The sequence below is a fragment of the Pimephales promelas genome, chromosome 20 (genome assembly GCF_988280905.1).
Source record: "Pimephales promelas chromosome 20, fPimPro1.hap1.1, whole genome shotgun sequence".
NCBI classification, from domain to species: domain Eukaryota; kingdom Metazoa; phylum Chordata; class Actinopteri; order Cypriniformes; family Leuciscidae; genus Pimephales; species Pimephales promelas.
The window spans coordinates 11,366,771-11,380,430 of record NC_142788.1 but is presented as its reverse complement, the minus strand read 5'-3'; the positions used below and the strand labels follow the sequence as shown (position 1 = coordinate 11,380,430).

At 41.0% G+C, this 13,660-nt stretch overlaps 1 protein-coding gene across 3 annotated transcripts in view; it reads right to left on the bottom strand.

Annotated features, from left to right (window-relative positions):
• zbtb46 (zinc finger and BTB domain containing 46) overlaps window positions 1-13,660 on the bottom strand; it is a 115,924-nt gene that overhangs the window by 83,557 nt on the left and 18,707 nt on the right. The window contains exons 1-2 of one of the 3 annotated variants that reach the window (XM_089124156.1): window positions 7,599-9,337; window positions 6,926-7,292 (exon numbers count right to left, since the gene is read on the bottom strand). The exons of the other annotated variants lie outside the window; for them this stretch is intronic. Of the exons in view, the coding sequence (XP_088980282.1) occupies window positions 6,926-7,292; window positions 7,599-9,337 (2,106 nt within the window). Of the gene's footprint in view, window positions 1-6,925; window positions 7,293-7,598; window positions 9,338-13,660 lie in introns of those variants that run through there. 3 annotated transcript variants of the gene reach the window in all.

Sequence of the window (13,660 nt, the reverse complement as noted above, 5' to 3'; positions counted from 1 at the left end):
GAATTGAGAATGGAGTCCAAGTGCTGACATGTGTTTGAACTGTGACAACAGGAGGAGAAACATAAATAGCATCCTTACAAACTTTTTGAAGTCTGAAATTAATTGCATCTTTACTCCGGCCCCCCTACCGTGAAGCGCAATAATCGCTCACGTCAAACAAGCGGGAGCAATATATATATATATATATATATATATATATATATATATATATATATATGCATTAACTGTCATAAAAATAGCACGGATGGATTTCAAAGCACCGTCCCCCCACCTTTCACTATCAATTTGCCAGCGAGCCGAATAGTGCTCTGTTTCTGCCAGTCTGTCAGCGGATGTGAAGGGAGACCAGGTGTGTGTCTGTTCTATTCAGCGACGGTGCTGTTTTTTATGGGGAGTGCGGGGACGTGGTGTCCATCTAAAAGGTGCAATGTGACGATAATGGCAGTTGACAAAAACCAAAACCGACTTGTACACTAGTACTCGCTCTCAAAAAACAAACAAAAAAAAAACTCAAAACAAACAAACCAAAACAACATTGGAATGACAGCAAAACAATGACACCTTCACAGGCATTATTGGGTGAATGGAAAAGAGGATGGATAAACCGAGAAAAGGGAAGTGAGAGGGGGATGTGTTGTACAGTAGATTAGATACGTGACAGACTATCAAACAACATAACAGCTCTTAGGTGTCTGCACGTCCATCATCGTCTAGTCTGGTCAAGTCTGATCTTGTCATCATGAAGCAGTGTTCAACACAGGGCACTTTCACACCAGAGCGTTTGTTGTGAATTCAGGTCCACTTGATATTAGGTTTCAGTTCGTTTGGTATGGCATTAAAACCATAAACAAACAAACAAACAAACAAACAAACAAACAGTTTGTTTGGTTGGTGTAAATGCATTTTCTAACTTGTATGAACCAGCAAACCACACCTGAGCCTATTTTGAAATTGAGCTCAGAGCTGGTGTACAATTCATTTGGACTTGCAGTTGGTATGAGCACAATCTGGGCTAATTTGCACAAGTGAACAGAAATTATGTATTTGTTTGTTAGGCCTGAAACATCCTCTACTCAATTACATGAACACATTCTTTTAGCTACTACACAGATGCTCAAAGTGTTTTAGTGCTATGAAATACCTCAAATCGTGGCTGAGAGAGAGCTCAATGTGCTGCAACTGAAGAAATCACGCAAAAGACCATCAAATTAAGAAAACATCTTCATATGTTAGTATTTGCAGAACGTTTCTGTATTTGGTTGTGTTGTGAGTATTTGCAGTGCATTTCTGTATTTGGTTGTGTTGTGAGTAGTTGTGAGTATTTGCAGAGCGTTTCTGTATTTGGTTGCATTGTGAGTATTTGCTGAGCGTTTCTGTATTTGGTGGCATTGTGAGTATTTGCAAAGCGTTTCTGTATTTGGTTGTGTTGTGCGTATTTGCAGAGAGTTTCTGTATTTGGTTGTGTTGTGAGTATTTGCAGAGTGTTTCTGTATTTGCTTGTGTTGTGAGTATTTGCAGAGCGTTTCTGTATTTGGTTGTGTTGTGAGTATTTGCAGAGCGTTTCTGTATTTGGTTGTGTTGTGAGTATTTGCTGAGCGTTTCTGTATTCGGTTGTGTTGTGAGTATTTGCTGAGCGTTTCTGTATTCGGTTGCGTTGAGTATTTGCAGAGCGTTTCTGTATTTGGTTGTGTTGTGAGCATTTGCAGCATGTTTCTGTATTTGGTTGCGTTGTGAGTATTTGCAAAGCGTTTCTGTATTTGGTTGTGTTGTTAGTATTTCCAGAGCTTTTCTGTATTTGGTTGTGTTGTGAGTATTTGCTGAGCGTTTCTGTATTTGGTTGCGTTGAGTATTTGCAGAGAGCGTTTCTGTATTTGGTTGTGTTGCGAGTATTTGCAGCATGTTTCTGTATTTGGTTGCGTTGTGAGTATTTGCAAAGCGTTTCTGTATTCGGTTGTGTTGTGAGTATTTGCAGAGCGTTTCTGTATTTGGTTGTGTTGTGAGTATTTGCAGAGCGTTTCTGTATTTGGTTGTGTTGTGAGTATTTGCAGAGCGTTTCTGTATTTGGTTGTGTAGTGAGTATTTGCAGAGCGTTTCTGTATTTGGTTGTGTTGTGAGTATTTGCTGAGCGTTTCTGTATTTGGTTGCGTTGTGAGTATTTGCTGAGCGTTTCTGTATTTGGTTGTGTTGTGAGTATTTGCAAAGCTTTTCTGTATTTGGTTGCGTTGTGAGTATTTGCAGAGTGTTTCTGTATTTGGTTGCGTTGTGAGTATTTGCTGAGCGTTTCTGTATTCGGTTGCGTTGAGTATTTGCAGAGCGTTTCTGTATTTGGTTGCGTTGTGAGTATTTGCAAAGCGTTTCTGTATTCGGTTGTGTTGTGAGTATTTGCAGAGTGTTTCTGTATTTGGTTGTGTTGTGAGTATTTGCAGAGCGTTTCTGTATTTGGTTGCGTTCTGAGTATTTTCTGAGCGTTTCTGTATTTGGTTGTGTTGTGAGTATTTGCAGAGTGTTTCTGTATTTGGTTGTGTTGTGAGTATTTGCAAAGCGTTTCTGTATTTGGTTGTGTTGTGAGTATTTGCAGAGTGTTTCTGTATTTGGTTGCGTTGTGAGTATTTGCAGAGCGTTTCTGTATTTGGTTGCGTTGTGAGTATTTGCAAAGAGTTTCTGTATTCGGTTGTGTTGTGAGTATTTGCAGAGTGTTTCTGTATTTGGTTGTGTTGTGAGTATTTGCAAAGCGTTTCTGTATTTGGTTGTGTTGTGCGTATTTGCAGAGAGCGTTTCTGTATTTGGTTGTGTTGCGAGTATTTGCAGCATGTTTCTGTATTTGGTTGCGTTGTGAGTATTTGCAAAGCGTTTCTGTATTCGGTTGTGTTGTGAGTATTTGCAGAGCGTTTCTGTATTTGGTTGTGTTGTGAGTATTTGCAGAGCGTTTCTGTATTTGGTTGTGTTGTGAGTATTTGCAGAGCGTTTCTGTATTTGGTTGTGTTGTGAGTATTTGCAGAGTGTTTCTGTATTTGGTTGTGTTGTGAGTATTTGCTGAGCGTTTCTGTATTTGGTTGCGTTGTGAGTATTTGCTGAGCGTTTCTGTATTTGGTTGTGTTGTGAGTATTTGCAAAGCTTTTCTGTATTTGGTTGCATTGTGAGTATTTGCAGAGTGTTTTTGTATTTGGCTGTGTTGTGAGTATTTGCTGAGCGTTTCTGTATTCGGTTGCGTTGAGTATTTGCAGAGCGTTTCTGTATTTGGTTGCGTTGTGAGTATTTGCAAAGCGTTTCTGTATTCGGTTGTGTTGTGAGTATTTGCAGAGTGTTTCTGTATTTGGTTGTGTTGTGAGTATTTGCAGAGCGTTTCTGTATTTGGTTGCGTTCTGAGTATTTTCTGAGTGTTTCTGTATTTGGTTGTGTTGTGAGTATTTGCAGAGTGTTTCTGTATTTGGTTGTGTTGTGAGTATTTGCAAAGCGTTTCTGTATTTGGTTGTGTTGTGAGTATTTGCAGAGTGTTTCTGTATTTGGTTGTGTTGTGAGTATTTGCAGAGTGTTTCTGTATTTGGTTGCGTTGTGAGTACTTGAAGAGCGTTTCTGTATTCGGTTGCGTTGTGAGTATTTGCAAAGAGTTTCTGTATTCGGTTGTGTTGTGAGTATTTGCAGAGTGTTTCTGTATTTGGTTGTGTTGTGAGTATTTGCAGAGCGTTTCTGTATTTGGTTGCGTTCTGAGTATTTTCTGAGCGTTTCTGTATTTGGTTGTGTTGTGAGTATTTGCAGAGTGTTTCTGTATTTGGTTGTGTTGTGAGTATTTGTAGTTTGTTTCTGTACTTGATTGCGTCTTGTTTCTGTATTTGGTTGCAAGTATTTGCGGTGTGTTTTTGTATTTGGTTGCATTGTGAGTATTTGCAGATTGTTTTTGTATTTGGTTGTGTCATGAGTATTTACAGCTTGTGTGTGTATTTGGTTGTGTTGTGAGTATTTGCAGTGTGTTTCTGTATTTGGTTGGATTGTGCGTATTTGCAACTTTTTTTGGTATTATGTTGCGCTGTGAGTATTTGCAGCTTGTTTTTGTATTTTGTTGCACTATGAGTATTTTCAGCCCATTTCTGTATTTGGTAGCATTGTCAGTATTTGCAGTACATGTGTTGTCAAACTAATGAAGAATATATATTTTCCTAATATGCTGGAGTTTTTTCTATTTGCATGTGTTTTCTTCAGTTTTATCTTGTTAAGCTCTCTCTGCCACCGTAGTGTTGCCACAAGGGGTACCACTGCACTATGAGCATTAGTTTGAAGTACTGATGGGACAAACAAAGCTTTTTCAAATTCATAGCAATTGAACCTATTGTTTAGGAAAATGATTCACTGTTTCAAAGTACTCGAACACCAAAGCTGGTGACGCTTGCAGATCGAAATAACGTAAATGCAAAGAAAACTCTTTTATTTTTACAAAGTAACTGCAAATGTGTTTTGAAAGTAGTAATCTATTAAAAGTGATTTGCAAATCTTTCAATAACATTAAATGTAAAGTGTCTGTAAAATATCTGTTCTTTTAGTAATTTTTAGGGCTTTATTTTTATTTTATATACTCAGAAAATTTCAAAACGTTTCGAAACAGTTATGATGAAACAAAGCCTTGTTTAGAGAATTCATGTTTGATACATGCTTAAAACTACTGGTTTAAAACGAATGATTTGCAAAGCTTCACAAAGCTGTGTTTCTAAGTGTAGTCTACTGTATGTCTGCTTACTTTTACATTGAATAGGTGCATCCCAATTTGTGCATTAACTATTCTATGCCATTTTGTAGTGTAAATAATGTGAGTAATGTGTTCATTCTGAAATTCTGAGGTATTTGGCAACCTCAGAGGCACTCATGTTGATGACGCAAAGGTAGCAGGGTTACAAATATTAATACCTGAAAAAAGCGAACTGTTCAGACCAGACAATCGAACCAAGTGTGCTACCTGGCCTAGACTCACTGAGTTAGAACAAGGTTTTTACTGCAGTTAGAGCCCTTTATGTTAGAGACGGACTGTGCTGTGAGCTGGGCTGAACTCGGGCTTCTCTCCTCTCTCTTCCCACTCCACCCACTCCATTTCCTCTTCTTCTCTCATTTCTTTTGTAACACCGAATGGCCTTGGCTGACCATCACTAACCACCCCCCCTTGCTGCCCACCGCCTCTGCCCCTGCCTGCCTCAAAAATCACTCAAGGCCCTCTCTCTCTCTTTCTCTCCTGCTCCCTTCCTTCATTCTGCTCGGCTCTTTGCAGTCAGAGGTGACCTTCCCCAGCTTACAAGCACATAGACTCAAGGCTTGTCTCCTGTTTAGCTTTAACAAGCTCCTATCTTTTCTTTCCTATTCTCTCATTCAGTGTCAGTGTTTTTGAAAAATAAAAAAACGAAAGCTAACCAAGACCAATGTTCCTCAACTCTTGTAGCTGTCTCTCTTCTCACCTTATATCTCATTTACTCGCTCCGTACTTGCAGGGGGGAGTATTAGAGAGCAAAACGACCTTCTCTTCCCCCGAAGCAAACACATCTTATAGCAGAGGTCACCCTCCTGATACAGCTCTCCAGATTGGAACACTATACTGCTTGTTTTAATGATGTCAGGGAACACACAAAGCGTCCAAGTCATCTCTTTCTCTTTTCTTTTGAAATACTAAAGCCTTTCCTTACACCCTTTGCCAATTTCTTAAATCTGGGAAATCATTATACAGTTATAAAACATATATAATAATCACATTTTAAATACCTAAATGGATTGGCTCCATTGTATTTAACAGAGCTTCTCCATGTTCACACTCCAACTAGAGTGCTGAGATCCACCAATCTCCTTCTTCTGGATGTGCCCAGAAGCAGACTTCAAACCAGAGGCGATAGAGCCTTCAGTGTAGCTGCCCCAAACTTGTGGAACAACCTGCCACTCCAGATCAGAACTGCCCCAACTCTTGAACGTTTTAAATCACTGTTAAAAACACATTTCTTTTAATTTTAATTTTTAAATTTAATTTTTTTTAAATTTAATTTCATTATATATCATACACTGTCTATTATAATGTTCTATTGTTGTAATTTTATTGTGTGCCTTGTTGTATTTTATACCTGTGAAGCACCTTGGCCTCGTGTTTATGTTGTTGTATGAATGCACGTGTGTGAGGGGCGTGTCTGTGTGGCATTACCTGATCCACTCCAGCTGCTCATCATCAATCATCACCAGCTGCAGTTCATAAAAAAAGTTCATAAAGAGATTGTAAAACTAATCCATGTGAATCTGTTTAGCCCAAATTTTCTGAAGACAGTAGATAGCTCATTTAGGCTTTTATATAAACATTTATCAGCGAACATATATAGAAGCTCAATCGTATTTGTTTTTGGGTCGCGAGAACAAACCTCATTGGTTCTTACTGAAGCTCAAACGTGCTGTGTAACACGAGTATGAACCTCATTGGTTCCTGCTGAAGCTCAAACATGCTGCGTAACACCAGAATGAACCTCATTGGCTCTTGCTGAACCTCAAACGTGCTACGTAACATGAGAATGAACCTCATTGGTTCTTGCTGAAGCTCAAACGTGATACGCAACACGAGAATGAACCTCATTGGTTCTCGCTGAATCTCAAACGTGCTGTGTAACACTAGAATGAACCTCATTGGTTCTTGCTGAAGCTCAAACGTGATACGTAACACGAGAATGAACCTCATTGGTTCTTGCTGAAGCTCAAACGTGATACGTAACACGAGAATGAACCTCATTGGTTCTCGCTGAATCTCAAACGTGCTGCGTAACACGAGAATGAACCTCATTGGTTCTTGCTGAAGCTCAAACGTGATACGTAACACGAGAATGAACCTCATTGGTTCTCGCTGAATCTCAAACGTGCTGTGTAACACTAGAATGAACCTCATTGGTTCTTGCTGAAGCTCAAACGTGCTGCGTAACACGAGAATGAACCTCATTGGTTCTCGCTGAAGCTCAAACGTGCTGTGTAACACTAGAATGAACCTCATTGGTTCTTGCTGAAGCTCAAACGTGCTGCGTAACACGAGAATGAACCTCATTGGTTCTTGCTGAAGCTCAAACGTGCTGCGTAACACCAGAATGAACCTCATTGGTTCTCGCTGAATCTCAAACGTGCTGCGTAACACGAGAATGAACTTCATTGGCTCTTGCTGAACCTCAAACGTGATACGTAACACGAGAATGAATCTCATTGGTTCTTGCTGAAGCTCAAACGTGCTGCGTAACACCAGAATGAACCTCATTGGTTCTCGCTGAATCTCAAACGTGCTGCGTAACATGAGAATGAACCTCATTGGTTCTTGCTGAAGCTCAAACGTGATACGTAACACGAGAATGAACCTCATTGGTTCTCGCTGAAGCTCAAACGTGCTGTGTAACACTAGAATGAACCTCATTGGTTCTTGCTGAAGCTCAAACGTGCTGCGTAACACGAGAATGAACCTCATTGGTTCTCGCTGAATCTCAAACGTGCTGTGTAACACTAGAATGAACCTCATTGGTTCTTGCTGAAGCTCAAACGTGATACGTAACACGAGAATGAACCTCATTGGTTCTCGCTGAAGCTCAAACGTGCTGTGTAACACTAGAATGAACCTCATTGGTTCTTGCTGAAGCTCAAACGTGCTGCGTAACACGAGAATGAACCTCATTGGTTCTTGCTGAAGCTCAAACGTGCTGCGTAACACCAGAATGAACCTCATTGGTTCTCGCTGAATCTCAAACGTGCTGCGTAACACCAGAATGAACCTCTTTGGTTCTTGCTGAAGCTCAAACGTGATACGTAACACGAGAATGAACCTCATTGGTTCTCGCTGAAGCTCAAACGTGCTGCGTAACACGAGAATGAACCTCATTGGTTCTTGCTGAAGCTCAAACGTGCTGCGTAACACCAGAATGAACCTCATTGGTTCTCGCTGAAGCTCAAACGTGCTGCGTAACACGAGAATGAACCTCATTGGTTCTCGCTGAAGCTCAAACTTGCTGCGTAACACGAGAATGAACCTCATTGGTTCTCGCTGAAGCTCAAACGTGCTGCGTAACACTAGAATGAACCTCATTGGTTCTTGCTGAAGCTCAAACGTGCTGCGTAACACCAGAATGAACCTCATTGGTTCTCGCTGAATCTCAAACGTGCTGCGTAACACCAGAATGAACCTCTTTGGTTCTTGCTGAAGCTCAAACGTGATACGTAACACGAGAATGAACCTCATTGGTTCTTGCTGAAGCTCAAACGTGCTGCGTAACACGAGAATGAACCTCATTGGTTCTTGCTGAAGCTCAAACGTGCTGCGTAACACCAGAATGAACCTCATTGGTTCTCGCTGAAGCTCAAACGTGCTGCGTAACACGAGAATGAACCTCATTGGTTCTCGCTGAAGCTCAAACGTGCTGCGTAACACTAGAATGAACCTCATTGGTTCTTGCTGAAGCTCAAACGTGCTGCGTAACACGAGAATGAACCTCATTGGTTCTTGCTGAAGCTCAAACGTGCTGCGTAACACCAGAATGAACCTCATTGGTTCTCGCTGAATCTCAAACGTGCTGCGTAACACGAGAATGAACCTCATTGGTTCTTGCTGAAGCTCAAACGTGCTGCGTAACACGAGAATGAACCTCATTGGTTCTTGCTGAAGCTCAAACGTGCTGCGTAACACGAGAATGAACCTCATTGGTTCTCGCTGAAGCTCAAACATGCTGCGTAACACGAGAATGAACCTCATTGGTTCTCGCTGAAGCTCAAACGTGCTGTGTAACACTAGAATGAACCTCATTGGTTCTTGCTGAAGCTCAAACGTGATACGTAACACGAGAATGAACCTCATTGGTTCTCGCTGAAGCTCAAACTTGCTGCGTAACACGAGAATGAACCTCATTGGTTCTCGCTGAAGCTCAAACGTGCTGCGTAACACGAGAATGAACCTCATTGGTTCTCGCTGAAGCTCAAACGTGCTGCGTAACACTAGAATGAACCTCATTGGTTCTTTCTGAAGATCAAACGTGCTGCGTAACACCAGAATGAACCTCATTGGTTCTCGCTGATGCTCAAACGTGCTGCGTAACACGAGAATGAACCTCATTGGTTCTCGCTGAATCTCAAACGTGCTGCGTAACACCAGAATGAACCTCTTTGGTTCTTGCTGAACCTCAAACGTGATACGTAACACCAGAATGAACCTCATTGGTTCTCGCTGATGCTCAAACGTGCTGCGTAACACCAGAATGAACCTCATTGGTTCTCGCTGAATCTCAAACGTGCTGCGTAACACCAGAATGAACCTCTTTGGTTCTTGCTGAAGCTCAAACGTGATACGTAACACCAGAATGAACCTCATTGGTTCTCGCTGATGCTCAAACGTGCTGCGTAACACGAGAATGAACCTCATTGGTTCTTGCACATCAAATGAACATGCTTAAGCTTCTGTTTACCAGAACTGATGTGTGAGTTGATGAATGTTTTTATGCGAATAAAAGCCTAAATTCTATCAGTTCATCATAAAAACCAATAGAGTCTCTTCAGAAAATTTTAACTAAACCACTCAATTCTTGTGGATTAGTTTTACAATCTCTTTATGAACTTTTGAAGCATCGAAGCAGGTAGCAGTCAACGAAGGGACAGAAATCTCTCAGATTTCATCAACAATATCTTAATTTGTGTTCCGAAGATGAACGAAAGTCGTACGGGTTTGGAACGACATGAGGGTGAGTAATAATGACATAATTTTTGGGGGTGAACTAACCCTTTAACAGAATTATTATAATTAATTATTGAATGAATATATGAAATATATTATAAATCTATAAAATACTGAATGAAAAACCTATATAAACTATAAAAAAAAAAACATTACAAAGAGAAACATCTAAGGCCCCGTCCACACTACTGCGTTTTCGTTTAAAAACGGAGAATTAAAACGAAAACGATCTCCGTCCACACTAGCGTTTTACCTGCGTATTAGAATTTATCTCCGTCCACACTAAAACGACTGAAAACGTGGATCACGTGACCATTCACCAACACTGGGCATGCGCGCGCCGGTGTAAACAGTGGTTGGCGAATCAGGGAAAGATACGTCATGACTGATGACACCCAATCATAGAGCCGAGCGTGAGCCTCTGTGTCATCGTTTGTAAACTCCTCCGTTTTGTCTCGTCCACACTAAAACGCCCTCCGGAGATTCAAAACGCAAAACGCAGCTGCAGCGTTTCTAAACTTCTCCGTTTTAGGTCTTCGTTTTTCCCGTTTTAGTGTGGACGGGAGGTGCAAACGTAGCAAAAGGTCTCCGTTTTTAAACGAAAACGCAGTAGTGTGGACGGGGCCTAAAATATATAACCATTGCTGAGCTCCATGTTGCTCTTCACAGCAATCACAACCTTTCCACCTCACGAGTGGTTTGAAGGTCTAGTGAGAGCCGCATGTGTTGAATGAGGGGGAGGAAAGGGTTAATCCTCAACGTTGCCTCCTCCTTAAACGGAGAAGCAAGCCATTTAATTTGACCTTACCTAACCTTTAGGGGCCGTGACACACTCCCACACCAGAACAAATTACCCCTGACCTCGCAGGGAAGGGGCAGCTCTCGGCCATGAGGTTGCTCAGGTCATCGGCTCTAGGCTGCATGGGAACTACAATACATTATACACGAAAATATGAGCGCGTTACTCAGGAAATCAATGCATCGTTTATTTTTTTACTAGACAATACAAATGCATACCAGGATCAACACAGCGTAGTTTTGTGCACTTTTTGCCCCAGGGCGAATTCTGCACAAAATACTTTCCAGTTTTTGAAGATTTTACAGTGTGGTTTCATGTAGAAAAACATTTAGGGGTAAAACACAAGAGGAACTGATGTCAGTAAAAGTCCAGAAATTTTTTTTCCGACAAAATTGGTGTTTTTGCCCACAAGAACACGTCATTTACAGGGAAACACCCTTTAAGAGCTGTTAAGAGCTTCCATATCTCAAAAGCCACTGCCACCCCTGGTGTGTCCATCTTTTGTAATATTCTTCTCCTCTCGCTTTATTAATCTTTGCTTTACTCTTTTCCTGTATGAGTGACTCTCACCCAACAAGTCGAGATCACGTTTCACCCCAGAATTTGAATCTCCAGATGAGTTTTAGTATTCATCATTACCCTCAATGCCTCTCAATTATGTTCTTATTACGGTATTATAGTTTTTATTGTAATAAAGTAAAAAGTGCTGTGATAAAATATGACCAAAATACGTTACAAGTCAAATAATAATTGCAATAAGAATTTTGGAGGGTGGGATATGAAAATAAGTGAATGGTCTTTATAAAAATAGGATTCCTTATATATCGTAAAATGCCATACTTCTTTATATTCGATGATGAAGTTTCTTTTTTCCCTCTCCTTCCTCCACTTTCACTCCCTCACAGCCTACTCATCCTCTTCTCAAGCTGTTTATCTATTGGGGAGAATTTTCTTTTTCTTTTTTTTTTTTCTATTTTTCATAATCGTCTCAGAGGCTGACGACCCGTTTCCACACTAGCGAGGTGGAGGCCTCAGTGTGTCTGAACAGCAGTTAATGTGAAAGGACAGGCCCCCAGCCTCTGCCACGAGAGAAAGGACGAGAAGAAAACACACAAGCGCAGAAAGAACCGATAACCACTCTCGCTTTTTGTATCTCGGTCCTTTTCTTCCTCCCTCCCGCACTGAGGGATATGTATTGGAAAGTAGCTGGCACCAGAGCCCGTGATGTCACTGCTGGTAGGTGTTTAAGCAGCTTACTAACATGAGAGGAAGAAAGAGAAAAAAGAGAGAGCACACAGCGTGGGTTGAAAGGGTAGGGGCATGTGCAGATGCTGTATGTGGGTATGTGCTTGGTGGAGGATGATGTGTGTCAGAAGGGCAGATTCATGGAGCCGGGAGTGACCATGAATGTGTTCGAGAGTTGTTCTTAGGCCGTGAATGTGTTCGAGAGTTGCTGACATGCTGAGTTTGAAGACATGATTAGTGGTGTTGCCTAACAGAAGAATCACTAATACTGTTGCTCATACTTAGGGCTGTGTTGAACAAAACTCTAAAGGGCCGTTCACACCGAGGATGATGACTGACTATAATGAGATCTATGACGTTTTAATAATCATTCTAATGCTATGAGAATAAGGTCCATACAATAACTATAAAGATAACGACACAGAGGAACGATATTGTTGAGATTACTTTCAGAACGAATTCTTCCAGCTGACGAATGATTAAAAAAAAAAAACATTGACAGCCAACTCGCCGCCAACCTCATTTTGCTTTTTCGTAGAAATAAACAGACTAATCTCATGAAGTAGCGTGTGTATGCCACGCCAATTCATATTTCCATTTTTGGCGTGCTATCAACACGCATAATCGCTTTTCAGCGTGTTTATGAACGCCGTTGACTTAACGTTATTACTGTATATACTGTATAAATATATGACTTACCTCAACCCCGTCACTAAACCTACCCGTCACTGGGGTTAATGCCATTTATGAGTGTTCCCTCACCATCCTAGGAAAAAAAAAGATTGCTCCCCAGATGTAGATCTACATTTTACTTCGTTTCGCGCGGACATTTGACGGCGTGTACAGACACGCGGAATCACTTGGACATTAACGGCGTAGACATGCACGCGGATACACGCGGATAGCTTAAAATGCGTAGAGATAACACGCCACTTGACTCGAAAGTGGCGTGTATGTTTACGCAAAAGTCATGATGTCATGTTGAAATAAAAATAACTTAGTTAATCACGCTACAAATATATACGGTTAGCGCTTGCTTTGCTCCATACAGCACAAGCTGCAGAGCTACTGATTATGTGACGAGAGATGACGGACCAGATGAGGGTGTGGGTAGGGGTTGCAACTTGCGCAGACCAGTTTTCTTTAAATCTTTGCCATGACGATTTAAGCTTGGCGTCGACTAGTCGCTGATCCTGGCCTATAGAGGGCGCAACAGGATAATAATCGTTGAAGCCCACTTTTACGCTCCGTTTACAACAGTTAAAGGTCCCGTTCTTCATGTTTTTGGAAGCTTTGATTGTGTTTACAGTGTGCAATATAACGTGTTCATCTTTCGCGTGAAAAAAAACAATATTTTTCACACAATTTACTTATCTGTATACCACTGTCCAAAAAACGGCCCGATGACATCCTTGTTCTATGAAGCCCCTCCTTCAGAAATACGTAACGAGTTCTGATTGTGCCAGCGGTTCCTGTGTTGTGATTGGACAGCAGCTTATCGCATGTTGCCCGGAAAGGTCACGCCTCTTACCATAAATTGAAGATGTATGCGCTGATTGTCATTGTAAAAATGTCAAACATATTACCATATCAATTTGATCCTGAATCAGACCCGGATAACATCGATGAAGAGAATCGATTAGAACCTGTTCAAACGCGACTTTTGCAGGATGCATATATTTCTAAGTAACTAAATCCCATCACTATTAGTAGACAGACGCTGCCAGGTAGATATAATTTACACACAATGAGTCTCACGAGCAAAACAAATTTTTGTGTAATCATGTGTAAAGTGGTTCTTGCATAAATTTTCGGATTCATTAAAATGTTCGTATTTTCCAAATGTTAGTTGGTACGCAAGAAATCTACACCTGCTCCCGGCCACGCGTAAATGGTGCGCTTAATATCCGAATGTTTTG